Below are 27,223 nucleotides of genomic sequence, written 5' to 3' on the forward strand. Positions count from 1 at the left end.
ATTAGCACCATCACATTACTCTCGTAGTCCTGAATGAACACAGATGCTTGCAGTTTGAATGCTTTATTTTCTGTATGTATGCATACTGCAGTTAAGTAGCAAGAACTAAAGGCAAACTAGAAAGGACTACAAAATACAACACATGGACCAATACATTTACAAAACATTCAAAATGTTACAAAATGGGCTGTATTGGTCCTTCTATTGTTGTTCTTCAATTTTGGATCTTTGTACAAATCATCAAGATACGATGTCGCCATCACTTTGCACAATTTACAAGTGCCAGGGAGAGACTTCCAGAGCCAGTTTCAAATGGACAAACCATCAGCAAACTGTCTCCACCGACACACCAGGAGTAGACCCCCACCCCACCTGGGAGACTAAACTTCATCTTCCTGTCCCACTCTGGGATAAAAAGGAATCAAATGAAAGTAGCAGGCAGCTTTTTTTCTTCAATCATCTACCGTTCAGCCTCTGAAAGCAAAAAAAAAGTCAGAAAAAAAGGATCTGTGTGGGAGGGAAGCAAACCAAGGACTTTGGTAGTGAGTGAAAATATGTTTTGATGTCTTTACATGTCAGGATACATTTTATTTGACATGTGCAATGCTCTCCACGTATCTACTCTCCCGTTCTCCCTTTTTTCCAATATTTACATCAAAGCATCAAAAAAGGATATTAAACAGCATGTCCCAATCCAATCTCTCCATCTCAATTCAGCCCCAAAGGGTTAAACAAAAATCTAACTCTCTAGATCCATGAGCAGTAGTCATTTCATCCACATTTCAAATGACTGTGGTTGCCAGTTAATCCAGTGCCAACAGTAAAGAGAGAGGTGTGTGTGTGGTGGGGGAGTGGGTCAAGGCCGCGGCATCTCTCCCTAGGGCTACGAGCTGGCTGGTACACAGGCTAGCTGGCACCGGTGCCCTCCATCACCTGCTGGGCCTGTTTCTGCCCCATGCAGCACTGGGCTACTGACTGGAACAGCCTGAGGAGAGAGGGGGGAGGTAAGAACATTAACGTTTGTTAAAGAGCAGCAGAACTGGTCCAAGGTATGGCTGGCATTACTTTATCTCCTATTGTCATCTTCAAAATTATACCTAACACAGCAACAATGAATCCCATCTGCTATCAAGTATTGTCAGGTATCAAAGTGTTGTATACAAACATGACAGAACAATGAGTCAAACGGAGAACCTACTTTTCAATCTCAGGGGCACAGTGCACAAAGTCGTGGCTCCAGAACTTGAAGGCAGGATTCTTGATCAGCTCAATGAAGGTGATGAGGAGACCCCATGGGTGGGGCCTGTTCACAATCAGCCTCTCCAACAGAACCCTGGAGGACAAGGACAAAGCTATAAGTAACAGCACTTGTAGTTATAATTTCCATTGGCAGAGGTTTGATGTATTCCTTCTGCTGAATTCATAAAATCGCTCAGATCTCAATTCAGACTGTCTCACCTGGTGATCTGCTCCTGGATGGCCTCTGTGTTGGCCTCAGCAAACAGATACAGCATGGTGCAGCTGAAGTAGTGAGTGTGGCTGTTGGGGTAGCGCAGCTGATTGGCAATCGCGTTCAAGAACAGGTATCGCCCTGAAAAGACATGACCGCAGAAAGCTGATCAGAGTGCTCTGCTTTTGTTAAGCACAGATATCTGATAACTACAAAAACATAAAAAAGGTTTGTCAGCGTTTATTTGGCTCTTGAGACTGCAACTTCAATAAGACAAATAAAATGTTAAATGCACACGCAACCCATACAGCATGTGTTTATAAGTAGCGTATGATGCAAAAAGCTTTACATTTTGTAGCACTTGCACTAAGCTGCCACCTTACCCTCAGTGTCCAGGTCCACAGCCAGGTTCTGGAAGATGTCCATATGTGCAGAGTGGGTGATAGTGCTCATAGAGGGGGTGCTGCCCTTGTTGTGGATGTGAGCGATTGCCTGTGTGCCTACATACAACACTAGAGCATTGATCAGCTGGATGTTGTAGCGGTTTCCTGGCTCGTTGGACACCTGGGAGACAGAGCAGGTGACAAATTAACACTAAACTGTATTCTCATTTGTTGAAGTGTGACACTAATAATTTAAAATAGGTCGACACTGCTCCTACCTGCAGGTTGCTGCGAAGCTCAGACAAGAAAGTGACTGGTGAACGAGTCTTCAGATATGAGTCCAGATCCTTCTTGAACTGGGAAGGCATTACGCCTGTGAAGTTGGTGAGAATACGGGGCGCGATGTTGATCTCGCTCAGCATGTCCACCTGTTGACAAAACACAGATTTGAGATAATTTCTAACAAGGCTGAAGAAACCCTGCTTTTCTAGACGGTCAAAGCAAAATGGTGAGGGTGTCCATACCAAACTTAGAGACTCTACAGATCTAAGCCACACTGTAAAACCTCTGTGAATGTAAAATCAACAGCTTATCTCAAAGTCTGTGCACATGTGTGTCTGTCTACCTTGAGATTGGGTGTGAAAGGGTCAGGGAGCCTCATGTTGCGTGGAAAGGCACTGAGGATGAGGTTGCGGAGCTGGATGCAGTTGGGTGGGATAACATCGCAGAAACCATAATGGTAGTCACACAGGAACTCTGGGAAGTCATGCAGCAGGACCAGGAGCACTCGCAGTGTGCCCTAAAACAGCCAAAAATAACACACGACATGGAGCAAAGAGGTTAGTGTTAGGTTTTTTTATCCAAACAGTCAACAGGAAAAATTGCCACATTAAAACAAGTAATATCATGCTAACAAGACTAAGTCTATAGACAACACAGTCAACCCCATGAGGCTGTAATACTCATTACCAAAATAAAAACTGACACAATCAGCTATGATACAAAGTGTCATGATAATGGGACTGTTCCATCAGCGGAACAAAAAAGAAAGTATCATAGTGTATTCTTCGGATTTCTGAAGTCTCAATCAAACATCAAAATAGACAGAAACGTATTGTCAAACGTGGCTGATATAGACAGCTGATATTTCTGCAAGTACATTAAGAAAAAATGAGAAAGCACCTTGTAGAGGATTTGCATAGGTTTGTTGAGCTCTACATTCCTCAGGAATGGGGCCAGGTACTTGAATAGATCAATCAGCAGCTGTGCATACATGGGCCAACCCTTCAAGAAAACATCAGTGTGTTAGACCAACATTCAAAAACCACAAATATGGGGAAAGCAATAACAGTTATTGAGCCTATATGTAAGGGTTTTTAAGTATGTGCAGATTAAATAGTCTTGTTTTATTCTTCCATACCTTCTGCTGGGGTGTGTGTGCTAACATCCTGGCAATGAAGATGCGATGGGAGATGAGTTCCAGCCAGGCGTACACAAAGCCTGGTGCTTTGGTAGGTCTCAGGATGTGGAAGGTATTGCTGTGTATAAAACAGTAATGGTGAGTCCAAACCAAAATGCAACAATCAGAAACATTTAAAACATCTTTATTTTGAGCACAACATCAGCACAAGCTTTCTCTATTCCACAAATTACGCAGGGTCCCTGGTAGGCCGAGACACTTAAGTTATGACTGATCCATGTGGATGTCTCACCAGAAAGCAGTGAGTGTCTGGAAGTTGATGGTCTCCAGGACATGTTCAGGAGCGTTGAGCTCCAACAGCAGCATGATGAAAATGCGGTGGTATGGTAGCTGCTGGAATTCTGTCTGACGGACATCGTGGTCCTGGATTAGCACCCCAACTACAATACCGAGCACCTATAAGAACAATGTAGAGCACAGTCAGAATCAAGTAAACCAGACAGTGCTGTGGCCAGTGCGATTTTAAAATCAAAAGGAAAACTATGATCAGGCTTTCAAATCAACAACAAATGACATCACTAGAAAATGTTTCTTTACCACAACCAAAAACTAATTTCCTATAATGTGCTGTTATATATATTTTACACGGTTCTGTCACAGGTGATGAATCATTTGTTTCTGTACCTTGTTTAGGAGGTTGATTTTTGTCACCGTGTTGGTGGCCTCTCCAGAGTGTTTAACCAGCAGGGCTATGAGCCTCACAAAGGCATCCAGGTTGTGGTAACACTTGGCTCTGATGATGGCTGCACTGGCTGCTGGGTTGTGCTGCTGCTCAGCCTGCGCCCGATAGCTTATCTCCACACACATTTCTGTGCACAGCCGGAAGAACCTTGTGATCAGGTCATCTGTCTTCAGGATGCCCTGCTGGTGCATCTGGAGGAAAAAGAAAAGGAGCCGTAAGATAAAAATGAGGAACAAGGATCAGGGCCACTTTGGTCATTTGTAGGGCTGGGTTGAAATAATGGATTCATCTGTTTCACATCAATCTTCATTTGAATGACCCAATATTCATTCAGAAAGTCCAAGATCAATCTTTTAATATATGCTTTTTCCCATGGATGTGTGAAGCTTTAACCCTGTTAATCTGTTAATCTCGCCCGATACTTTATCAATAGACCTGTTTAGCAACATGTAAACATGTAGGAAAGTGATATTTCAATCTGCTCTGTTCGCAGTCTCTCATCCACTGCCGCTCATAAAATGTTATAAACAAGCACAGAGCACTTTCCAGCTGATAGCAAACTGTTACTAACAAGCCATAACAACAACTGTTAATGCCAAACGATTTACCTCAGTTTGTTTTGTATCTTAAAACTTACCAATGGTAATGTGACCTGCAGGAAGTGACTCTCCTCAGCAGCAGAGGAAGGAGCACAGAGGATAGGAGTACTGATACTGACTGGTGTCTGAGTTCTTTATTTTTTCTCAACTTTACTCAGTATTGTGAGGTCAGGAATATCTATTTTTTTACATTTTAGATTTGTTTCCAGTGAGATAGTTTATATTGTGACTTTGCTGTTTAAATACTACTGATGCTGCTCTAGAAACAACATTTATTATAAAAAAAAAAACCCTCAGTTTTATTCCTGTTCTAAATAAATTCCTTAAAATAATTCCTTGTAAAATTTCTCTTTCACATTTTAGCAAAAATTGGTATTGTAACTGAAAAAGCCCCAACTGAATCCATTTCAAATTGGAAATCGAATCGAAACCTAGTGAATCAAAATCGAACCAATTCAGGAAATCAGTGGCAATACCCAGCCCTAATCATTTGAACTTGACTTAACCGAGTGTTTACCTGGCCAACAAAAGCAGAGAAAGCTTTGGTGCTATCCCTGCCAGCTGCAGCTGAGTGGTACAGGTTGACCCATTCCCTCAGGAGGTACTCTGCCTTCTCCCTCAGGCCTGGAGGATCATCATATTCTGAAGCCTGTGAAATCCCAGAGTGCATCATGAAGTTGGGTCCTCCATGGGCCCTGTCAATCATGGCCTCATAGTTGGAGCGAACAACATCCATTAGCTGGGGAAGGCTGGGGAGGAGGACAAAGAGATGAGGGAAAAGACAAGAGTAAGATTAGACATTCATTTCTTGACCAAGTAACAAAAACTTTGACATTCCAAAATGGCCTTAAATAAATTAATCTGACAGGAAACTGATTAAGTCATGACACAGCTTTTGACACATGTGACATATTGTAATGTAAATTATGGCATTATTTTTTTTTTCCAACCAAACTTTGAACCCCACTCTCTCAACTGGCGTCTTTCTGATGTGCACATAAATTCAGCTATTCCACATTAGTTATGTATGGTCTATGGATAATATATCAAATAAAAGAGAAGTTTTAACATGGTAGTTGTTTACCCTTCAGGTGCGTTGGCTCTGGAGTGTGCACAGGTCCTCATCAAAGTCTCAATTGTGTGGAAGAGGTCAGCCTCTGTGACATGGCTGACACTGCGTTCATCCACTAGCAGGAGCTTCACCAACTGCATGGCGAATGCAACCGCCATGTAGTGCAGTCCGTTTTCCATTGACTAGAAGAAAACAAAAATCAATGTTAGCTTGTAATAGCACTTGAAATTCACAGGCCAGACAACGATAAGTTACTGATTTACAGATCTACTAATCAAGTTGCAAGAATAACATACATCATAGTGGCAATCTCCATTTTCTTTTCTTTTTTTTTAAATAAAAACACTGAGACAGTCAATCTTATTAGGATATCCTTTGACTGTTCAAAAGAAAGACAAAGACTCAAATACACAAGTAAAAAGTATTTTCTAAAAATGTGTCTTGGTTAAGTAGAAATATAATAAATGAGCCTTATAATGTATAAAATATAAGATAAAGATAAAATTAGACATTTGTAGTGTGTACCTGTGCCAGGTGCAGGTCATACTGCTGCATATTCACAAGATGGTTCCTGATCAGAAGCTCCACTGCTTCTACGTTGTATTTGTACTCGTCACGGCATTCAATCAGACACCTGTAAATGAACACAGCAAAACAACATACCAGGACAATTATGAAAAACTACATACCTGTTAAGTTTTGTGACTGCATTTTCCACAGATGTGATGCTATCATGTTGACAACAGACCAACATATAAACACCTGGCAGTTCCCACTACAATAGGTTGCTCCAGAACCACATTTTGCAATGATGACACACACACCGACTCAAAATGTACTAACAATACCAGCTTTGCTGTCCTGCTGGTAAATAGTCTACACATGTAGCCCACTTAGGCCGTGTACCACAGGGGGGACATTTTACTGCTTTTCACCATCTCTCAGAAGATTAACAATAATCTACCCCACAGCCAAACAACAAGCTTGTATCATTCAAATCAGTAAAAGCAGAGGAAGCATAAGACAGCGACATAGTATAAATCATGGCTTGAAATCAAATATGTCCTGACTCACCTGGTGATCTGTTTATTGCACCACTGTGGTCCATAGGCACGTCCATCCTGTAGGGCTTTAAGCACCAGCAGGTGGCACTCCCTGTAGCGTAGCAGCAAGTCAGCATCAGCTCCACTAGTAGCATCCAGAAGACCTTCCACAGCCTGGAAAATAAAGAAACCAGCATAGTCAAACACAGGTTAGCACAGATTAATCCTCCACCTTGCCTCCCTCACACCATTTCAAAAGCTGCAATTGTAAAAGTAACTGTCCTACCTTCTGCAGAAGGCCAAGTGCAGCGATGCCGTCCCTGGAATTCCTAGCCAAGGCCACAGCTTCCAGCAGGCTGCGTAGAGCCTGGGTCAAGGGGTTCATGGCAAGGGCTGGAGGGATGGCATGAAGATGTTGCTCCAAGTCTGCCATGCACTTATCGTAGATCTGAGCCACATCATCTGTGGCCCATGCCTGTTGCTGTTAAAAGCGATACAGAAAGATTTAATTATTTTCTGTGGGTTTAATACTGTAACACCTATCTGTGACACAAATTTCCTGACCTTAACATAAGAGGCACTTAGTTCAGTGCAGGCTGTTCTAGTTCCTTATATACTGTATTATAGCACAATTAAAAATGAGAGTAATGTTTTTGTCCTTGGTCAACATTGGCACACACAAAAACAAAAAACAAACAAACAAAAAAAAAAAAAAACATTTTCATTTTTAAAAAGCACTCTAGTCCATTTTATCCTTACCTTCTCTAGTCGTTTTAGCTCTTAAATTTAATTCTGGGGATCCCAAAAAGGGAACTCACCTTCATGGGCTGAGCCAAAAAGCCAGTGGGCTGGGAGAGATCATTACTGGGTAAGAAACCTGGAACGTTCCTGGCAAACTCCTCATATACAGCCAGTTGCTTTGGGTCCACTCCTCCCACCTACAGACACAAATGCATTGTTGTTACTTTGTTACTCTGACAACTTACACTGTATGTGCAGTTTGTTGATACACTGAACCATGGTCCTATTGGACATGTTGGACAGATCCAGTAAGTGACATAACAATAAATTATGTTTTGATATAGTGCACAACTGGATGTTACAGTGATCTCACCTTGAGTCTGATCTGCTCTGGCATTCGTTCAGCCTGGTAAGTCAGAACAACAGGATCACAGTACCGACGACCCTCTTGGCGTGCATGTTTCCTCAGCTCAAACTCCTAGAGGTGTTAAAAGACCCAGTTAAGAAATTAGATGCTTTTGCTTTACAAAATCAGAATTAAAAAAAAAACAAAAAAACACAAAGATATGAATGAAACTTTTACAATTTACTCTTGTAAATGCCCCATGCTTAAGTCTCACCGTGGCTAGTCTCTTGTCCATTTCAGGGCCAGCCTTTTCCACGGCCGTTTTCTGAATGAAACAGCAAGCCAGTTCACAGTTGTCTTGTGCAATCCTTGCAGCAGCCTCTTCCATCATTTCCCTCTGTTGGGGGGTTGGTGCCTGAGGGAATAAACACCTTAAGTTAAAGAAGTGGGAATGGTACAAGAAAAGGATAAGAAAGCTCTCTCTATGTACCGTCTCTTTATACCTTAGAAAACACTAGCAATTACCCTACTAGCCCTCATTCAGCTTACCCTTAGTGCAGCAGCAAAGCTGTTCTTAAGGTTGGTGGCAATGCTCATGAGCAGGGGCTCGCGGCAGGTGATCATGGCCATGCCAGCAGTTAGGTTTCTCATCATATGGTGGGCAGCCACACGCATGCGGGACTCCTCTGAATCCAGGGCAAAGTCCTTCCTGATGATCTGCTCACAGGTCGTCATGGCTATTTTGATAGAGCGGTCAACCACAGGGTGCACCAGCTCCTGAACAGCTCGCTCTACTGACTGCCGTACACACTGCTTCAACTGAGGATGGGCCTGTAGCAATGGGATCTAAAGAGAAAAGACAGCAGAAGCATGACAGAAAAGTTGAGAAAGGAAAAACAAAAGGATAAAGTCAACAGGAGAAAGAAAAGATGCAAAAGAAATGGTCTGAGCATGTCTGTGTCTTTTAGATGGAAAGTTGACTTCTCTGTCTGTGCTTTGCAGATGCCCAACACTTACATTAACATTGATATTGATGTGTGGAGCCAGGCCTGCCAAGGCATACACATTGATATCGTGGTAACTGAACTGTGGGGTGGGGGGCCCGGTGGTTGTGCAAGTGGTGGTGGTGGCAGCTGGGGTTGAGGGAGGGGCTGCAAATGGAACAAAGTCTCCTGTTGGTCACAAAACACTAATTTGATTAAAATCACACCAAAAAGCTGATTATCCAGACAACATAAACAGAAAGCAAGCACATAGGCAACAACAACAACAACATGTAACAGTAAGCTTTTCAGTCTAACATAAAAAAAAATTAAAAGAAGTTTTCTCAAACAACGAGACAGAGCAAAAGACGGACATGACAAAACAGAAGTAGCTGATCTGGTCAAAATAATCATCACATTTTGAGATGTTGATATGTTAACATTATTTATTTCTATTTAAAATCAAAGTCACATTCATCCTATTGATGCAGGTGGTTTCAAAAGATATCTTCAAACTTTTTAAGACTGACTCAAGTATGGGTCACAATGCGTTGCTTCAATCATTTGGAAGGATGAGTCATTACTAGGGTTTTGTTCGCACATCAGAAAATTTTCAAACCCTAGAATGATACGGACATTTTACCAGAGGCAAGGATGATAAGTCCAAAGCCAAACAGACAAATGAATCTAAACTATATTAAGGCTGTAGCTCAAAACTTAAATGTACAGTTCACAGAAAGCAGCACAAAGGTACAAGAAAATATGCAGTGTTCACCTGTGGTAGAAACTGGCAGCATCTCCTCTGGAGGCTTCGCCTCTTTCTTTGGTGCAGACAGCTGCTCCTCCAGGCTCTTTAGCTTCTCTTTGTCCTTTAGCAAGCTTCCTGGCTTGAGGTCATTGATGTCCAAAGACAAGTTCTTACACAGAACTTCAATTTCAAACTTTAAGTTCAGCTGCAGGAAACAGGAGAACAACATGATAAATAATCTCACAATTTTTCAGCTTACTACGATTTTACTGTAGCTATTAGAGAATACTGTTGATTTGTATTAGAACTGAAAGTGGCAATGCATGGGTAATGGACAATAATGTGACAGGCTATTTAATGCAGATGGTATTAGCTGACAATGTTGGATATAGCTGGGTTACAGGGAACAGGTTGTGGCATGATCACTTCATATGTGTTACCAAAAACTGCTGAGGTGTTGCCTTTTAGCTATGATTTAGGCAGACTGTATTTCCAAGAGCTGTCCGAGTTAAGCAGCTACATAAGAAGAATAATCTATTACCTTGAGGTCATGTTCTTGATGCAGCTCAGCGAGAACATTCATGATGGCCATGGTCCAGGGGTTCTGGGGCCTGAAGACCTACAACATCGGAGACACACATTAGTTCAAGTCACTATGAAAAATCCACAGGATCTCAAATGGTGGAGTCAGGTAAGCATATGCCAATTTTCTTAACTGTGTGTGTGAAAAAGAGATATTTTGCCTGAAGTGAACACCGCAGCATGACACACTGCGCAGTAGTATGACATAATGTCTGCTGCATGGAGACACCTCTTAGTCCTATTTGACTAACCATGCTTCGTAGACTGGACTCTAAAACCTTTGCCACAAAGGGAACCACATATAGTAGCTCCTGCTGGCCCTTCACATAGGCTTCCAGTAGCAGAGACTTGACTTCCAGATCCTGGGAAAGGGAGAACATGTTAGCCAACTCAAAAGGCAACAGGGGGCCCATCACATAATAAAACAATGCAAGCAAAAAAAAAAGCGTTACAAATTCTTACCGTGTAAAGGATAGGCTTGTTTTTGGCCAGTGTAATCATGCCCAACCAGTGGCCCAAGTTCTTCAGCAGGGAGCGATCAGAGAAATTGGCAGCTGCCTTGTCAGAGGTCAACAGAACCTAAGAGAAATTGAGAGATGGTAGGGGATCGTCAGTGTACTACTATGGTAAATGGGCACAAAAAAACTGATAGTTTTGATATGTGTTTTTTTGGTGGTTGCAGTCAGACCAGAAAAGAGCGTTTGAAGATATTAAAGCCCTAAAGTCACCATCTTTTACCTTGATATTCCTGTAAGTCTCATTGAGGACCATCTTCACGAACTCCGGGTTCTTGAGAGTGTCCAGAAAGTTGGAATAGAGACTGTGGAAGTTGGGCTCAATGCTGACACGTTTCATCACCAGGTACTGCGACACCCAGGGCATGAACTCTTCCTTCACCGTCTCTTTCAACTCCTCAACCTGATATAAGCAAATGTGGTTTTAAAAATGCTTCTTTGACTATTAAGGATTTTGATATACAGATATGTTTTGTCTGTTTTCACTTACCTTTTGGGTCATGTTGGATTGAGAAAGGTTGTTGAAGATAAAAGCAATCTTCTCCTGAACATTCTCTGGAGGCTCTACAATCCTTTCTGTTTGGTCAGTGGCCACCAGCAGGGTGTCAATGTTGGTTGTGTTTATGGAGGGCTGCAGGCAGGAACAAGAAGAATTACAGTTGAAAGGAGGTATCACTATATATACACTGTATCTGCAGAAAAACAAGCCAATTTAAAGCATTGACAAGACACATGGTAGGGTGTCTAAACTCACAGGCACATCCTTCTTGAAGCTGCTGGGTGTTGGTCTTGTGATGGTAGGGGTCTTGGCTACTGTGGTTGTAGTCGTGGTGGTGGTGACTAGAGTGCTGGGCTGACCTGGCTGTGGGGCTTTAGGGACGCCAGGTTGCTGCGACTGGGCTTGGACTTGTGCAAGTGCCAGACTGCCAGGTGTGGTGATGGAGCCTTGCATCTTCACCGGAGGGTCCCGTGACTGTTGGCCATACTCGATATACTGCACGCACAGGATATTGAAAGGAGCAGAGCGACAGATTTAATTTATCTGTTTGTATGTATCCTTTTCTACAGTCATATTTGGGACAAACTAAAGCCCCAATCAGACAAAGCATGTTTTGAAGGTTGCAAAATGTGAGGCGCACCACACCATTTTTAAACTGGCCCAATTAGACAGAGCTTTTTTTTTTTTTTTTTTTTAAAAATCATTGCTAGGAAACCACGGAATTACATTTCCTTAGTTAATGCTGTGAAGTAAAATCACAGATCTGTAGCTTAAAATCTGCATAAAAATGGTCAGGCAGAGTGCACGTGCTCTGGCTCTGACGTAGGGTGAGAGGCTGTTACCAAATAGTATTTTCGTCTGCACTGAAGTGAGCTAATGCTAGCTACACACAAATCATGTATGCTCCCACTTGCTGTCATTACCACCACAAAAGGCCACCCCTCAATTCATCTGATTGGGCAATACGGAAAAATGCAATGATGTCAGCTCATATTACTCTCCTAGTTGAAGTGTTGGCAACTTAAGGCATTAAGGGCGCTCCTGCAAAAACGCAAGGGGCATAGAGTGGAAAACCACAAGATGCTCAGCAACACAAAAGCAGTGGAAAGAAAGCGCTTCACTCTCATTGAAAACATTTTAAAAAGCCATCCCAGACTTCTCTAACATGCTGTCTCACCCAAGACTTTTGAATGGTGAGCATAGATAAATTAAGGAAACCTGATTACCTCTTGTAAATGGTGGGGGAATTGCAAGAAGTGTGCAATTGAAGCCAGGTGCTGACAATATTGAGGATAGTCCTTTAGTCTGGAAACACAAGACATAGTTAGCTTATAACAAGATGACTGTTGTTATATTATTATTCATTTAATAAAATAAAACATTTCAATACCTGTTTTTAAACCTATCTAGGGCGGCAATTCCAAAATAATACATTTTGGATCCATAGGGTTTTCTTAAGGCTTCAAGAACATATCGGAGGGCCAAGCCCAGGGCCATGTAGGTGACAAGACCCTTCTCAATAATGCCACCAAAAAGGCAGGCAGTGATGTGCAGCTCCTTGTCTGGGTACTGGGGGAAGAATCGGTATTCCTCAAACAAGTTCCGTAGCATGCAATTGAACACCTCTCGCTCCCGCTTGATGGTTGAATCCTTGAATCTCTGCAGCATTTCCAGTACCTACGAGGGGGGACAATGATGTGGCGGGAGGTAAGTTAATTCGAAAAGCAACAACATTACTGAGACTATGACAAAACTTATCAACAGCAGCCAATAATTGCCTGTGTGAATTTGATTTAGGTAAGTGTTTTTGGCAGAGGCGAATGAATTATATCATTACATACTTCATCCACAGACATAGTTGGGTGAGGTGGGTGGTTGTAGATGCGCTGGAAATAACTGTTTGCTTCATCATCGATCTCCTTACTAAAGTGCTGGTTTGCCTCGGGCCACACCTGAGAAAGGTCAGCTGAAAAAAGTATTTAAAAAAAAGACATTTTAAACCAAAACCGTCATTAACTTGAATGTTGTAATGCAACACTGGTTATCTCATTAAAAGTGGGGCTGTCAGCATAAGCAGACAAGGAGTGGAAGACTAATCTGTATTTCCTCTATGATAAACTGTATGAAGTTGTATAACATGTAAAAGAGAAGAAAGTCGCACCTAAATGTTTACATGAAGTTAAAACTGCATTAGGTAGCTTTTAGTCAAACTTCTCTTGTAAACTGTATTTGTGAGGCACACTGAGGTGCATTACAAATAATTTTGCAAATCAAGATAAAACTGATTATCACTGTGGAGGAAATACAGTGCTGAGCAGCGCAGGGCGGGGCTCTCAGTCACACCACTGCCACCACCACTTACAGGCCTTCATCTTACTCTGCTGAAAGGTTGGTGGGTTCAGGCCTGGTGTGCTCATCTTCCTGGTGCCAAAAGGGTCGGTGTTCACGGTTGACATACCCAGACTAGAGCCAATACCGGAGCCAATGCCCGTGCCCAGAGGACCTGAAAGAAACATAACACTTTAATAATTTAAATCAATACATACCTCCCTCTATGAATTATAACCCTTTCTCCTCTGAATTTGGTTAAGTTTAATATGAACAAGGATTGAGTGACCAGGGTGTTCTGCCAAATTTGTTACTCCTTATAAAATACTCTGCCAGTGGCTTTATCTGAATTACCCAACATGATACAAACTAATAAAGGATCCCCAGCTATGCCACACTTGCTTAGGCTTACTGTATGCACAATATACTAACATTCAGCAACAGTGTAACCACAACAATTTGTATAACTTCTCACTGAATTGGAAGAAGACTCAAAAGGCTGTAACAGCGCAGTATGACTTGCTGATTTAATATGAGCATGCCTTGGTTGTGTAAAAATGAAAAAATGAAATATCATAGTACCAGAGTCCATACCGGGAAGCTGCGAGGACAGGCTGCCTATGCCACCAAATGGTGTGCTGGGGTTGGGGTTGGACAGTGGTGGGAAGGCCTTTGCTGGGGACTGGGGATTACTGAAAGCTGAACTCAGTGAGGTTGGGAAACCCTGCATGCTTTGAGTATGGGAGGTGGCTGTGCCCCCCAGGTTCAAGGAACCCATGCCAGACAGAGAGTCCATCTAGAGAAAAGCAAGAGAGGGAGAGACAAGGAGGTCAAAAAGAGAAACAACAAGTCTTTTTAGCATGTTAGGAATATAGAATGGTTTTGACACCAATTTCCAATATTAAAAGGCATTACGTTTGCCTGCAGAGGCATGACGTAGCTTTCATATGAGGGTACCTGTACAGGAGAGATGGCATCCAGGCTGCTGGTGCTGGGGGCACGTCCCTTTGGCATTACCCCTGGTGGTGGTTGCCGGGCTTTATTCATCACATTGCTGCAGTTGGCAACCATGGTCAGGATAGTCTCTGACAGCTCCTGCGACACGCTCCTGAGACAAAATGACACAAATCTTTAAGTTAAATAAAAAAGATAACACTGTATGAAAGGGTAAGAGTGATTGGTCTCAAAAAATAAACTGCACATTCTTGAGATTGTTGGTCTGAAATGTTCGAACCACCATAAAAAGCAACCAAAGCTGGGCTTCACTTTAAGGGAGACTGAAGTTATTAAACAGTTAATCAGAAGGTCAACAAAAAAGCAAACTAATAGTTCAGTGATGGAGACTAAGCCAGATAGTGTCTCACCCTGCACAGGACTGCAGGCAGGCCAGCATGGTGGCTAAGGTCTCCGGGGGTAGCTGGGCACTTTTGGGCTGGTCCTTGTCTGGGGCCAGACCCCCCATAATGGATGGGCAGCGTCTCTTCAGGAATGTCACACAGGCCTGGATAAAAGGTTCCTGAAAAAATACAAAAATTTTGTAAAATACAATTTATTTAAGGTGGTGCTCAAACTACAATGACAAAAACAGGGAAACCAACAATCTTATTGTTTTTCTTTTCGTTTTGTTTTTGAGAAAACGGAGTAAATCTATTAGAAGACTTACCCCATGCTCTCTGATTTTGTCAGTTAGCCATTTATCAAGTTTGAGGTATTCACGGCGAGAGGCAAGTGCAGCAAGGTCAATAACAAAGGCAAAGGGAGTACCATTCAGCAACATCGATAGAGACTAGAGAGGAAAATAAAAACACTGTCTTAGTGACCATGAAAATGACCTCAATGAAAACAACTTCCATTTAGGATAAAGTGGAGACCACCAGAGGATATACGGCCCCATATACTCTCATTTGTATTTGTCATTAAATCTCATGTTGATTAAAACTAGTACATCCTTAAAAATAAAACATATGGAGGAACATTATTCAATATAACAGTCTAATGTGCCACAAACAGAAGGCACTGCATCAGTGATTATTTAGTCTATTCTGACAAACCTTCAAGTCCTGTGCCACATCCAGGATGCGAGACAGCTTAGCTTGGTCATACTGCTCCCCTCTCATGTACCACTCAGCCATTGAATGCATTATTAGTTGACGGATGGAGGGAGACTGTCCCTGTAAAAATAATCACCAGGTTTTGTTAGTACACAGGTGTTGTAAGAATATAATCAAGACAACAAATAACTTTAGATGTATCAAAGAGCACAGAGAACGAAAACAACAAAAACATTGAAATCAACAAGCATTAACACCAACCTGTCCATGCCAGGCATAGTGCAGGATAATGGCAGAGTTCGGGTGGTTGCCCAGGAAGATGGGCATGAGAGTAGAGATGAGCTCATGGCGCAGTGTGTGCCAGGAGGGGGAGATCTGCAGCAATGCCAGGACCAACATGTCTGGGCAGTGCTTGATTGGAAAGCTAAATAGCTGCTTCACCTGCTCATACTGGCCCACCTCAGACAGTCTGAGCAGACTCTCCACCAGGTCCAGACTTTTCCTATGGTGAGTTGAGGGCAATTAGTCAAACACACTGAAACATCAACACAGCATCCACCCTGTAACTTTTTGAGTAAATCAGCAATGAACCACAATCAGTAGGTCAAGCTACACATCTGATTATAAAGCACAATTTCCCACAGCAGAGAGCTTAAGATAATATATGTTTGTCAATGGTGACTTTTATTATCACATGAAATATTGTTATGATGAATATGCCAAGTGAAGCATTGCTTGAAATGTACAGCATTTGTACCCACACGAATACGCTTTCAATTTAAAATGAATATAATCGCCGTACACATGAGCATTTCAGCTCCATTTCAGAATCTCCATTCATTCTAACATGCCTGAAAACACATATCACATGACCCTTCATGTACAGTGGGCAAATTGAATGCATCACATCATAATTTCCAACTCAGTACTTCCTGTATCTGGTTGAAATTCAAAGCCCCTTATTGTTTCAGTGGAGAGAATTCCTTAATTTTCTAATTAAAAGGAAAAAAAAAAAAAAAAGCTTTTATTGTGAAACAATAATTTACAGAGATTTATGACACCAGAGTTGCCTCTGACATAGTGTCCGTCATGACAGACAAATATATTGTGTAGTCTGAACTCGGCATAACACATGACATGAGTATATTGCCGTCTGTGGCAAAAAGATTGGGAGTCGTTGTAAAGCGCAGCAATCTTCAGAGTGGTACTGGGAGTATTATCCATCACCAGAGGAAGCCATGGCAATAGGAAAGGTGTAACGTAACCCACACAAAAATGGAGAAATCAGAAAAGGTATGTAGACTTAGCTATAATGTTTTAGCTTTACATGTAGTGACTGACAAGAGCCAATCGGGAGGCCAACAAGAGAGTCTGTGTCCTTGTTTTCAAAAATATTCATTTTTGCCCATTAAGACTAAAATGCAACACCACAGGTTTCAAACTAAAACATGATCAGCAGTATTTTTACAGCTCTCCTCTTCAGGGTTTTCAAATAAGCCACAGTAGTGTGGACACTAGGTAAAAACATAGTAATGGCTATGCATTTTAAAACGAAAATGTATTAGTGTGGCTGTAGCCTAGTGGCATGTAGGAGAAGGGCAAATAGATGTTGACAGTTTTAAAGCTTGAGTTCTTGAAATACCTGAACACTAAGCCCCATTATCAGAAATAAGCAACTACTACACCCTTCTACATAAAAGCCAAGCAGAAAGCTTCATACCAGGTGGCAATCTCCCTGTTGTCATCCTCTGGTGGGGCTTTAAGGATGTCAATAGCCACGGTGTGGCAAGGGTAGTCAGCAAAGGAAAACACTTCTGGGCTCATCAGGGAGTGCTGAATGAATGACAGCTGAGAACAGAAACAAAACAATTTTACATTTAAAGAGGGAATACAAGGCTCAGCCACTACCACTCACACCACACAGTCTAGACAGAAATCAATTCCTACCTAGCATTATGATTCATCTTTATTAAATCCTACTCTTCTCTTTGACTGCAAAAATTAAGTTTGCCACAACAATTAAAAACATGAAATCACATGATCCTATTGGAGCAGAGAAATGGTCAGTCACCTGTCCCTCTGCATGTTTCCATGGCCGATAGATGAGATCGACAGGGAAGACCTCCATGCCCAACCCCCTCTGAATGCCATACACCACTATGTGCAGGCCTTTACTGTCCCGGATTATAAATCCTGGGTGGTCCAGTTCGTATGTCACCTCTTTGAAGTTCAGGTTGGGATTCTAGGACAAAGACAAAAATCCACAAATTTAACCGCGTCAGGTTTTTGAAAGTAGTCTGGCACAAAAAACTCTTCCAGGAACATTCAGCATCAGGGTTATGACAGGCTAGTGTATGTATTCACTTGTTTAATGAATTCAATTTGAAAAAAAGTAATTCCAGAGTGACATAATGAAACGCCGGTCACTTAGCCTACAGTACTTTACGGAAGAATAAAGTGTGAAAAGGCCATTTTAAAGTAACATGTTTGTAAAGGCGAAGTGCCATCAAATTTTGAGTGCCGAAATGGAATTGATTTGCAAATTTGGTTGCAACTGCAAAATGCGCTCTACTGCATTAAACCTTTACACTCAAATCTGTTTTAATTTTGGCAAAGTGTTTTCAGTGGCCATGTGGGGAAAAAAAATAGGAAATAATTAGGAAAGTAAAAGGAAAAGTAACGGCTAGTTTATTGAGATAAACAGAGTCCCTTACCACTTCTTTCACGACATCGATGAGAACCTCAACGTTCCAAGTGTGTGCCTGCGAGCCATCGTTCTTATCCTTACCATCGCTCCAGATACCACTTCCTGGAGCTGAGATGGACTGCAAGAGAAAACAAAAGAAGAGAAAATTTAAGCTCTGGTGCTTTGAAATGTTAAGAATCCAGAACAATACACTCAACCAGCTTGAGCCAACATCTAAATACTAAAGTTATTAAATCAAATGACTGTGATACTATCCCTTTGATTTATTCCTTGCATATCACTCAGAGTCATCAACCAACCAATTCTCCAGTTGTACAGCGTTAGTTTGTTTTTAATTTAGGTCAATGTGATGATTTTACAGTACACACATTTACTGTATGTTTATGTCTGAGCTGTTCTCATACATTTTCATTAAAGCCATTCCCAGCTAAAAGCCAGAACAAAGTTGCCCTAGCAGATCTAAGTAGCATAAATTCGATGAAACACAGTTTTAATTGATCCTATGACTGGACACTTTTCCATAAAAATAAGGAAAAAACAGACTAGGTAAGCATAGTTTCATCACTTCACATTTGCACCTCTTGGTTTGTAGTATGTGTGAACAGAAATGGACAGCAACTAAATTTTCCTTTGGCCCTAATTGAGTAAATCAAGTACAGTGGTCAAAGTGCTTCTGGCAGTCGGTGGCCAATCAAATCAAGCAACTCACCTGAAGTGGGATGCCATCAGTAAGGCCAGAGTGGGTACGAGCCATCATGCCAAGGACCCTGGCTACCTGGCTGGCAGTCACCTCTCTCACCCCATACTGAATGATTATGTTTCTGCACTCATCCAGACTGGAAAGACAAAAGGACAGGTCAGTGCTGACCATTACCCTAAACATTCACATATCAATTAAAATCACACAAAAATGCATTAGGATAAAGTTAAAAAAATGTTTTTAACATGAAGATGTATGCAATTTTTCATATATTAATGTTTGCAAAACATGTTACTAGAAACATTTGATCATATGCATGATATCACATCTCCAGATCTGTCAAATTGCAAAATGGTGTTGTGTGAAGGGAAGGTGTCAATGGGTGCTTTTTATTATGCTGACTTATGCTTCCTTGCGTCCTCTCTACTCCCATGACCCAAAAATTGTTCCCTTTCCACCATCATGGAGGATTTTCAAATACTGTAAATGCATGCCAACAAGACAAGGAGAGGGGAGACTTCTGGAGGAGCGTGGAGCAAAGACACAGTGATGTATCCTACATATCTCCTCCTCACATCTCTCTCTCATATTCTCGCTGAGAGGAGCCAAGATGCCAGACCCAAGTGAGGGTAGCGAGGAGAGACATGAGCAAGATGAAAAAGCACCCATTGTATGAGGTCTATATTCAGCTTCTCATCTATTTACCATGCAGGCATTAGCACCTTGGTGGCCAATTTTGCCTTAAGTGTTCCTGAAGTGGTCTTGGTCATATGATTACACTGCATTCACTTAAGGATTTTGTTTTAATTTTTTTTACACAACAGCTAATCTAAATGTGTTAGTTGATGATGTAGCATAAGTTCACCTAGCACAGAAGCCATAGCCAACTTCTTGCATGAATTCTGCAAGAGAACTCTCCATCATGGTCTTAGCTAACTCCCCCGAGTCTGGTAGGATCCTGTCCATGAGAATGTCCCGTTTTTCAGGGTACAGCAGTGGTGCGAGCACCACAGGGCAGCGCTCCTGGGGGAAATCTGAAATACAACACACAATTAAATAAACAAATGTGGCACATCAACACTGAAAACAACAATTTAACAACAGGGTTTGTACCATTTCTATTCAGTCTGAGAAATCTTTAACTTGTAGGTATCTATATGCTTCAGGTTCTAATACAGATGGTTGCAACAAATTTGTGCTGATCCCTCATACCTCGGCAAAGTGTCTTGAGGAAGGCGTCAATCTGCTCTTGCCCTACCCCACTGGCTCCCTTCTGGCCAAACAGTAGATGGGAGAGCAGTAGTTGCAAGACCTCTATGGCAATGTCTTGGAAGCCACCTTCCTGGTTTCCTCCGAGATCCGCGTCAACGTATGACCGCAGAAGGTCCGGAAGTTTCTGCTTGATGAACTGCGCAGCTGAAGAACAGTCAAAAGCAAGTTAGGGAAGTGCAGAATTTTTTCTGTACTGATGATGCAACACCAAAACCAATTTTACCTGTTTAAAGTGATGTGGTCATCCATGAACAACTTCACATCATTTAGACACACCTCTTTGCTGTATGACCATGTGTTACCAATTTTTATCACAACTTGATGAAAAGCAGCATTTACTTAAAACGGAATGCCAAAATATTAAAAGGATGCCAACTACTGAAGTGAAGTATTAATCAACAAAGCTTAGCTTACAAATAGACAAAATCTAAGACAAACTGTCAGTAATTACAGACCATTACTAATTATTTAGTGATGTGTATGAAACTCAAAATTTGAAACTGTAATTAAACCATGGTGATGGTGATCTGCAAATAATCTGAGAATATAACATCCTACATGAACTAATCACACAATTCACCACCATCGCATGGCTGATGCCTTGTATTGTGATCAACATTTACTAAATGTGGTGGTATGACAAAAAAAATGCTAACTTGCCTGAAGTGCAAGGACAGAAATATTAGGATCAACTGAATGCCAGACAACAAGCATGTAAACACATTCAAGTTTTTTGCTTCAGGGAGGGGGAAAAGTATGTTTCTGTGCCTTACATATTACAGCAACTGTTTAATGCAAGATCACAACAATAAAAGGGGCCTGGCAATATGTGCCAACCTAAGGTTTTAAAAGTCAGTTATCTTTAATACGTCAGTTATTTAGAAGTGTTCTCATAACTCTGTCACAGTAACGTGTGTGGCCATTTACAAGGAAAAAAAAAAAGGTCATGTTTGCTGCAAATCTGCAAATCACATTAATTAAATTATGTCAAGCTCTACTAGAATCACTTACCAAAACCACGAAGGTCTGCGTTGCTGGAGTTGAGCAAAGCAAGTCCAAATATCACCTGAGAAATAAATGAATAATTTAAAAATAAACTCTAACATGTTTTTTTCATTTCAGGTAGTGTTATTTTAATCACAGGTCTTGAGAGTCAATATTTCCTAACTGCCAAATGTACTGCATGGACATTACCCCATTCAGAATTTAACTGGAAATAGACAGTTTTTTTTACTATAACTAATCATTATGAAGTAAAAATGGACTGTACAATGTAGTGGCTACAGAACAATGACACCATCAGCATTTAGATTGGTTCCCCATAAGCCTTTGCTTTCACTATGCAATTCTGCCTGCCACTAGTATTCCTGGGAAACTGTAGGCTGAATTTACAGTATAAAGGAAGTGCCTTAACCATGGGCTACCAAGACAGAAAGAAGACAGCTAATTTATTTTCCCGAGTAGTTATCAGTAGCTATCCCCAGTTACCAGCTACTTTGTTGAATCGCCTGTTAACAAAATGCTCGGAATGAATTCAAGTTCCCTCTGTTAAGCAGTGATGCAGTGTACATGTCCAGGACTTTTATTGTGAAAGATATGGTTCGAACTATGGTGTTTTTACTACCTTCATAAATATACGTATAGGGGCCACTCATAATAATCAGCTACAGGCAGACATTAGAAAAACTGAACTGTGAAATCTGAAGTAACTGCTTCACTCTGAGGAAAGCATTTACGTCTTGTCGTTGCACTTGGAAACACAACAATGGAAGTAGACATTTTGTCTTTTTCCACCCGACTAAAGCCCACTGCAAAGCTGGCTTACCTCTTGGACCTTGCTGAGCTTGAGAACTTTACTCAGTTGAGTGAACAGGTGGGCCGATGGCTTCAAACTCTGAAAGACAGTTTAAGTCAAACACCTTTAGATATTTTTTTTCTATTTATATTAATCTGCAAAGTATATGTACACTTGCACTTGTCTAAACATCTTACAGCCCAATATGCAAACTTAAACCCAGTGCATTTTGTGGAGATGTACAGCTGACACAGATTTTTCATTCAGCCAAATGTAACCTATAACTATGAATGCATTTGTAAACAATTTGTAATGACTATATTTTCTTGCTCGCTTTTAGAAGGATGTCTTTACTCAACTTAGAATGTATCTATTAATAACACATTATACATTTAGGCTACCAAAGTAGTCATACAAAGGTTCTGGCATCTGCTCCTTACCTTCTGGTAGTGCAGGGGATTGTCAATGGCGTAGCACAGAGTAGCGATAAAGTTTGGCTTTGATATCAGCGACACACACTCCTGGATCAGAAACTGTGTCTTGGGCAAGTTGAAAAGCAAAGTATAACACGAAGAAGAAGAGAGTAAAGAGAACAGAGGCAGGTGAAGAACAAAATAAGACAGTAAGTCTCTCACAAGAATAAGCAACACTCACTCACGTCTACCCAAATAAGAAAATCCTACCATAATCACAATGTGGGAAAACATACTTTTAAAGTTGCATCAAAGAATCCGCTAATTTATATCAAGAGAATTAATTTATGAAATCCAGTTTTTCCAGTGATGCCTTTTTTAGATGCATGCACCAACAGGGGGAGAAAATTCACTGTATCATAGTGAGCTTCAATGAAAACTCAGGAATACTCAGTGTAGGGTAAACTGTGCCAAATTTAAAAGTGATGGGTGCAAAATGATCAATATCCCAGGAGGTAAATGCTATCAGTGCAGAGAACATAGCTGTATGTATGCAGTGATTTATAAGCACACAGTTTCTCTTTAGCATACCTACTGGGCTTCTGTCAAATAAAAAAGCCTGGCTGATCGGGCCAGCTGTTAAGTTTTCAAATGCTTTCAAATGAGTGTCCCAAGGAGGGCATCAGCTGGCTTGTGCAAGTTTTTTTCCCTTTTTGTAAAAAACAAACCAATACCAACAGTTTCTATATTTTGATATTCTTATATCACTAAGTTTTAAAGTGGACTCTGTCCCTTGAAATTGAAGGACAGCACTAATTTGCCAGGCTGGGAAGGATAAACCACCAACTAACCAACCCAAAGAAAGTTTCCCAGCACATATCCACTTAATCAGATCTTGTTCTGTATTTTAATAACACAGTGAATGCTTTTTCTTTTTTTACTGCATGACTATGGATGGGTTTATGAAAAATGTGAAAGTTTGTCAGGCTCGATGATCAGCGCTCTGTGTTTCTAGAAGTGAATGTGACAGCTATCAGCATATCCTAGTCAGTGAGTTCAAATTTGATACTCTGGATGGAAAATGTGTTACTGTGATTATTTAGGGAAAAATAAAATCAAACAAATGTTTCCTATGTTGCTTGTCATTATTCATTTAACTTTACATTATCTTAAATCAGCATCGGGCTTCAAGAAGACCAGATGTAATAGTCTTATCCTGTCTCAAGTGAACCTGAAGGAGATGCGAAACTATCACAACTGCGTGTAAAAGTTAAAAGTAGTTTGATTACCCTGGATAATTTGAATACTGGAGACAAATGTTTGTTTGACGGATGTAATTCTACGACTGCAATTATGTCAACATGAAACAATTTTTCCTTGAAGTTTCAATGTTATATTACCACAGTGTTTCCCCAAGGATTTTTTCCCAGCAGCAGTGCTGAAGTGCCTAAGTTTTTTTCTGGATATTTAGCATGTCCACTGACAAGAGAAGGGCTTCAGGCACATATTTGTGCGCAGCTGTAAATGTCAAATAACATTTTATGAAACGCTTCACATATCCCATATGTTGTTACAATCAATCCTGCACGTGCAGGCAGATGAAAAATTTGGCATCTAGTGTTTCCATCAAAATTGTGACTTTAACATTGCTTGTAAACACAACTGATGTCGGTTAAGTAGAACACAGATACAAGTTACCTACTTAAAACTGTATCCAAGATTTTGCTGCCTAATGATATCAAAACCAAAATATATTACAACTGCACCCAGTCCTCCCAATCAAACCTGCGTTTATCGCAGAGACAAAACTTAAATCCTTTGAGAAATTCATATCAAAAAGACCTTGTATACGTAAAGATGCCATGTCAGTTGTGTGGGGAAAATAAAGCTAAGAAGAGAGATACCTTGTTACTCCCATTTCCAATGGGGTTCTGTTACTTCCCATGACTTGAAAGGATTCACTTATGGTCTTTTCTGTGTTAGCCCATTTATTGCAACAAGCTGATATTTCTCACTGGAATTCCATGTTTTATGTTGGCTTGATCTCTCCCCTGTCTATCAATGTGGAGCATGTGGCAAAAAAAACTGTGAGAATCCAAAGGTGACTATCTCATACTAATTTATTTTAAAAGGGTAACACTAGATGCTTGCACATTAAACTAACATGTTTGTGCTGTGTGCATATCCTGGGAAAAGGGAAGCCTAGAAAATGTTAAATTAAATTCCAAGAAGTGCAGGCAAGATAACTGATAACTTAAGGGTTTGACATTTCATTTTTCTTGTATCAAGACAAATTATAAAGAAACACAACTAACAAACCCAAACTAAATGTCAATGTAAATTCAAATCAAAAATTACCTGGTGAAAGTCCTTGCCACTGCTTTTACCATCGCCACTGAAATCCACATGGGAGAAGAGACAGCGTAGTAGATGCCTGTCTGCCTCAGGACCGTGACGATTTACAATCTGGGAGAGCACAGGCAAAACACCAGAATATGTGGACACAAGGACACATTTTAGGACACTTCACACAGATTAACTGTAAGATCTCTGTTGAGAGATGTACAAAAATGTACTTGATGTCTTTGCCAACACTTACATGCTGTATTTCTTGCTGGCTGGCTCGGTAGTTTTTCTTTGTTAAATTGTCCACCAGATAGCTGATTTGAGACAAAGCCAGCGAGAGCGAGTCAAGATTCATTGCTGGTTGGGGCGGAAGCAGGCGGCCGAGCACGGCGCAAAATCACCATTATTCCCCTTTAGTCACTTCAGTGATAGGTTACTTCTGCTCCCCCCCCCCAAAAGGTGTGAAAAATGTAGGCTTCCAAATGAGTTTTCCGATCAGTGGCTCCCAGTGCTAGATAGAGTCCTTCAGTTTAACATCAAGTTCAGCATCTGTAATGAAAGGACAAACAAGTTCAAAATGATTTGTAACACACACAAGACATTTTGCAATAGAAATAAATAACACAACAGAAAAAAGCGAGTTAGCAAACTGCACTATACTCGGGAGTGATGTAGTCTTACTTTCATTCAAGGCAATATTTACAATCAATTCACAACACAAAATATTGTGGCAGGCTTTGAGGCCTACATGCATATCTGACAGAGTTGCATTGAGATGTATTCAAGGGGCTGCTGCCCAGGCATTTGTCTGCTAACTGGCTCCCAAACTAGTCAATAGATGCTAAAGCTGCACAGTTTAGTAGCTACCTTCACTGATATGCTGTAGAGTTATGTAAACTTTCCGTGCCCGTGGCTTGTATTAGGCCTCGACTGTGCGCTAATATCTGGCACACAGATTTGCAGCTAGTTAAGTTGCTCACCAAACTAACCTTTTCCGTTCACAATAGTATAATGACGGCTGAAACTTAATGAACCAATTTAAAAGCATGTAGCACTGAAAGCAGCTAACCAGGGATTTCTAGTGGCTAATAGACGGAGAGAGTTAAAATTCACCCACTGAAACAAAGACCAAGCTAATGTAAGTTAGCAAATACTACTCGCAAGCGATATAAACATTTAGCAGTCATATTCTTACCAGACATCCTATGTTATATCCAAATAAATTAGCAATTTGATGTAAAACAAACGTCCCCTTTCGGGGACAATACTCCCGTGTCAAGTGGGAAACCTAGCTACTGAAGCTAACACTACCATGACGCTGATAAACACTTGCTAGTGGAGAAGTTTAGGTCAACGTTAGCAAACACGTTTAACGTTACTTGATAACTGAGCTAGCGTAAAATGTTTATAGATAAATCTGTCGCTCGCTAAATAACACCATATTCTGCATTCATATCTCTACTAATACACCAGTGGTCACTGTTTAACATTAACCTCTGGTGAAATGTTGCCAACTCCCTGTAGCCTAAGAGCTAACGTTAATGCTATCAAATTAGCGCTAACATTAGCAATATGAGCCCGTTTCAAGCTGGTGTGTGTGAATCGGCAGAACCCTTAACATTTGTTTTTTAATGTTTTTACCATTTTATATATCCATTTTAACAAACTAACCGATTACTTTGATGTCGAGACCTTTACACATGCCTTAACCATGAGCGTGTAGGCCCCAAGTATTGCGGACGGGTTTTGCGCGATCGTGTCAGCTAGCGTTAGCATTAACCTTGTTAAGGTTAGCTTATTTCTATGGGCTCTGGCTAATCTATGGAATCGCTAACGTTACAGTTGCGAATGCTAACTCTCTTGAAACGACGCTTAACCGTTACACCGAGGTAACGTCAATATCGTCTCCGACAGAAATGTGACTAATGTTGTTAAAGAGAACCAAGTTACCTATGTTGCACGAGTAACGTTGCTAAATTAAGAAATAGTTACTTTTATAATATGACCAATATGACAGCTGCTTTTCAGTAAATAGACATCTCCCGCACTGGTGGCTAACGGCAATCCTCCGTATTAACATCGTTGCTTATGTGTTATATAGGCATACATGTCGACGGTTGTTGGCTAATATTATAAATCTCACCGTGCTCCCAAGAAAGTAATTCAGATGTTCATCCCTTCTTGTTTCGCACAACAAACTTGACGAAATGGAAGGGTCGCTGTGCCTCCAATTCAGTTTGATTTTCAAAATAAAATGGCGACTGTCACCACCGCGGCGCGCTCACGGTACGAGACGAGTGCGTGAGCTTATCCGCGCGACACAAACGCAAGGTGCTCGCCAGTTGACACCTGGTCCATGCTGACTGCATCTACTAATGCAGTTATATATTTTGTGAAATCTAAATAAAGATGAAGAATGGTTTGTTGTTTCTTCATATTTTTAATGTACACACTGGGGAAAAGAACAATGGGTTATTTTCTCTGCATT

General features: G+C 41.0%; 1 protein-coding gene across 10 annotated transcripts; it reads right to left on the bottom strand.

The window, feature by feature from the left end:
* Window positions 1-47: 47 nt before the first annotated feature.
* cnot1 (CCR4-NOT transcription complex, subunit 1) lies at window positions 48-27,016 on the bottom strand. 10 transcript variants are annotated; one of them, XM_033634723.2, is made up of 49 exons: window positions 26,879-27,016; window positions 24,989-25,284; window positions 24,748-24,855; window positions 22,417-22,509; window positions 22,007-22,075; window positions 21,193-21,247; window positions 20,122-20,325; window positions 19,775-19,943; window positions 18,919-19,045; window positions 18,217-18,327; window positions 17,574-17,744; window positions 17,223-17,350; window positions 15,764-16,004; window positions 15,503-15,622; window positions 15,115-15,237; window positions 14,816-14,967; window positions 14,409-14,559; window positions 14,046-14,247; window positions 13,501-13,626; window positions 12,965-13,089; window positions 12,514-12,800; window positions 12,350-12,428; window positions 11,379-11,618; window positions 11,115-11,255; window positions 10,848-11,027; window positions 10,572-10,688; window positions 10,361-10,471; window positions 10,069-10,146; window positions 9,555-9,732; window positions 8,814-8,947; window positions 8,346-8,642; window positions 8,071-8,211; window positions 7,824-7,928; window positions 7,528-7,647; window positions 6,996-7,190; window positions 6,741-6,883; window positions 6,192-6,300; window positions 5,679-5,848; window positions 5,112-5,343; window positions 3,938-4,186; window positions 3,546-3,709; window positions 3,254-3,371; window positions 3,016-3,117; window positions 2,459-2,632; window positions 2,112-2,261; window positions 1,834-2,014; window positions 1,459-1,591; window positions 1,199-1,333; window positions 48-985 (listed from the first exon to the last, which is right to left on the bottom strand). In XM_033634723.2, exons 2-49 carry the CDS (start codon window positions 25,088-25,090, stop codon window positions 907-909), a joined length of 7,119 nt encoding a protein of 2,372 aa, XP_033490614.2. In that variant the 5' UTR covers window positions 25,091-25,284; window positions 26,879-27,016; the 3' UTR covers window positions 48-906. The 10 variants fall into 10 exon arrangements, with proteins under 10 accessions (XP_033490614.2, XP_078024366.1, XP_033490606.2 ...); XM_078168240.1 differs by having other exon boundaries at window positions 8,814-8,968; XM_033634715.2 differs by having other exon boundaries at window positions 8,814-8,968; window positions 11,379-11,627; window positions 14,034-14,247.
* Between the last annotated feature and the right edge of the window lie 207 nt (window positions 27,017-27,223).

This window comes from Epinephelus lanceolatus, chromosome 5, assembly GCF_041903045.1.
Source record: "Epinephelus lanceolatus isolate andai-2023 chromosome 5, ASM4190304v1, whole genome shotgun sequence".
Lineage (NCBI taxonomy): Eukaryota > Metazoa > Chordata > Actinopteri > Perciformes > Serranidae > Epinephelus > Epinephelus lanceolatus.

Excerpts from the sequence above, each read along its gene's own strand:
- cnot1 (XM_033634714.2), bottom strand. The coding sequence starts at position 25,090 with ATGAATCTTGACTCGCTCTCGCTGGCTTTGTCTCAAATCAGCTATCTG. Across the intron at positions 22,516-24,747 it reads GTGGCAAGGACTTTCACCAG|ACACAGTTTCTGATCCAGGA; the intron begins GTAATTTTTGAT and ends AACTTGCCCAAG. Across the intron at positions 7,191-7,527 it reads TTTTGGCTCAGCCCATGAAG|CAACAGGCATGGGCCACAGA; the intron begins GTGAGTTCCCTT and ends CGCTTTTAACAG.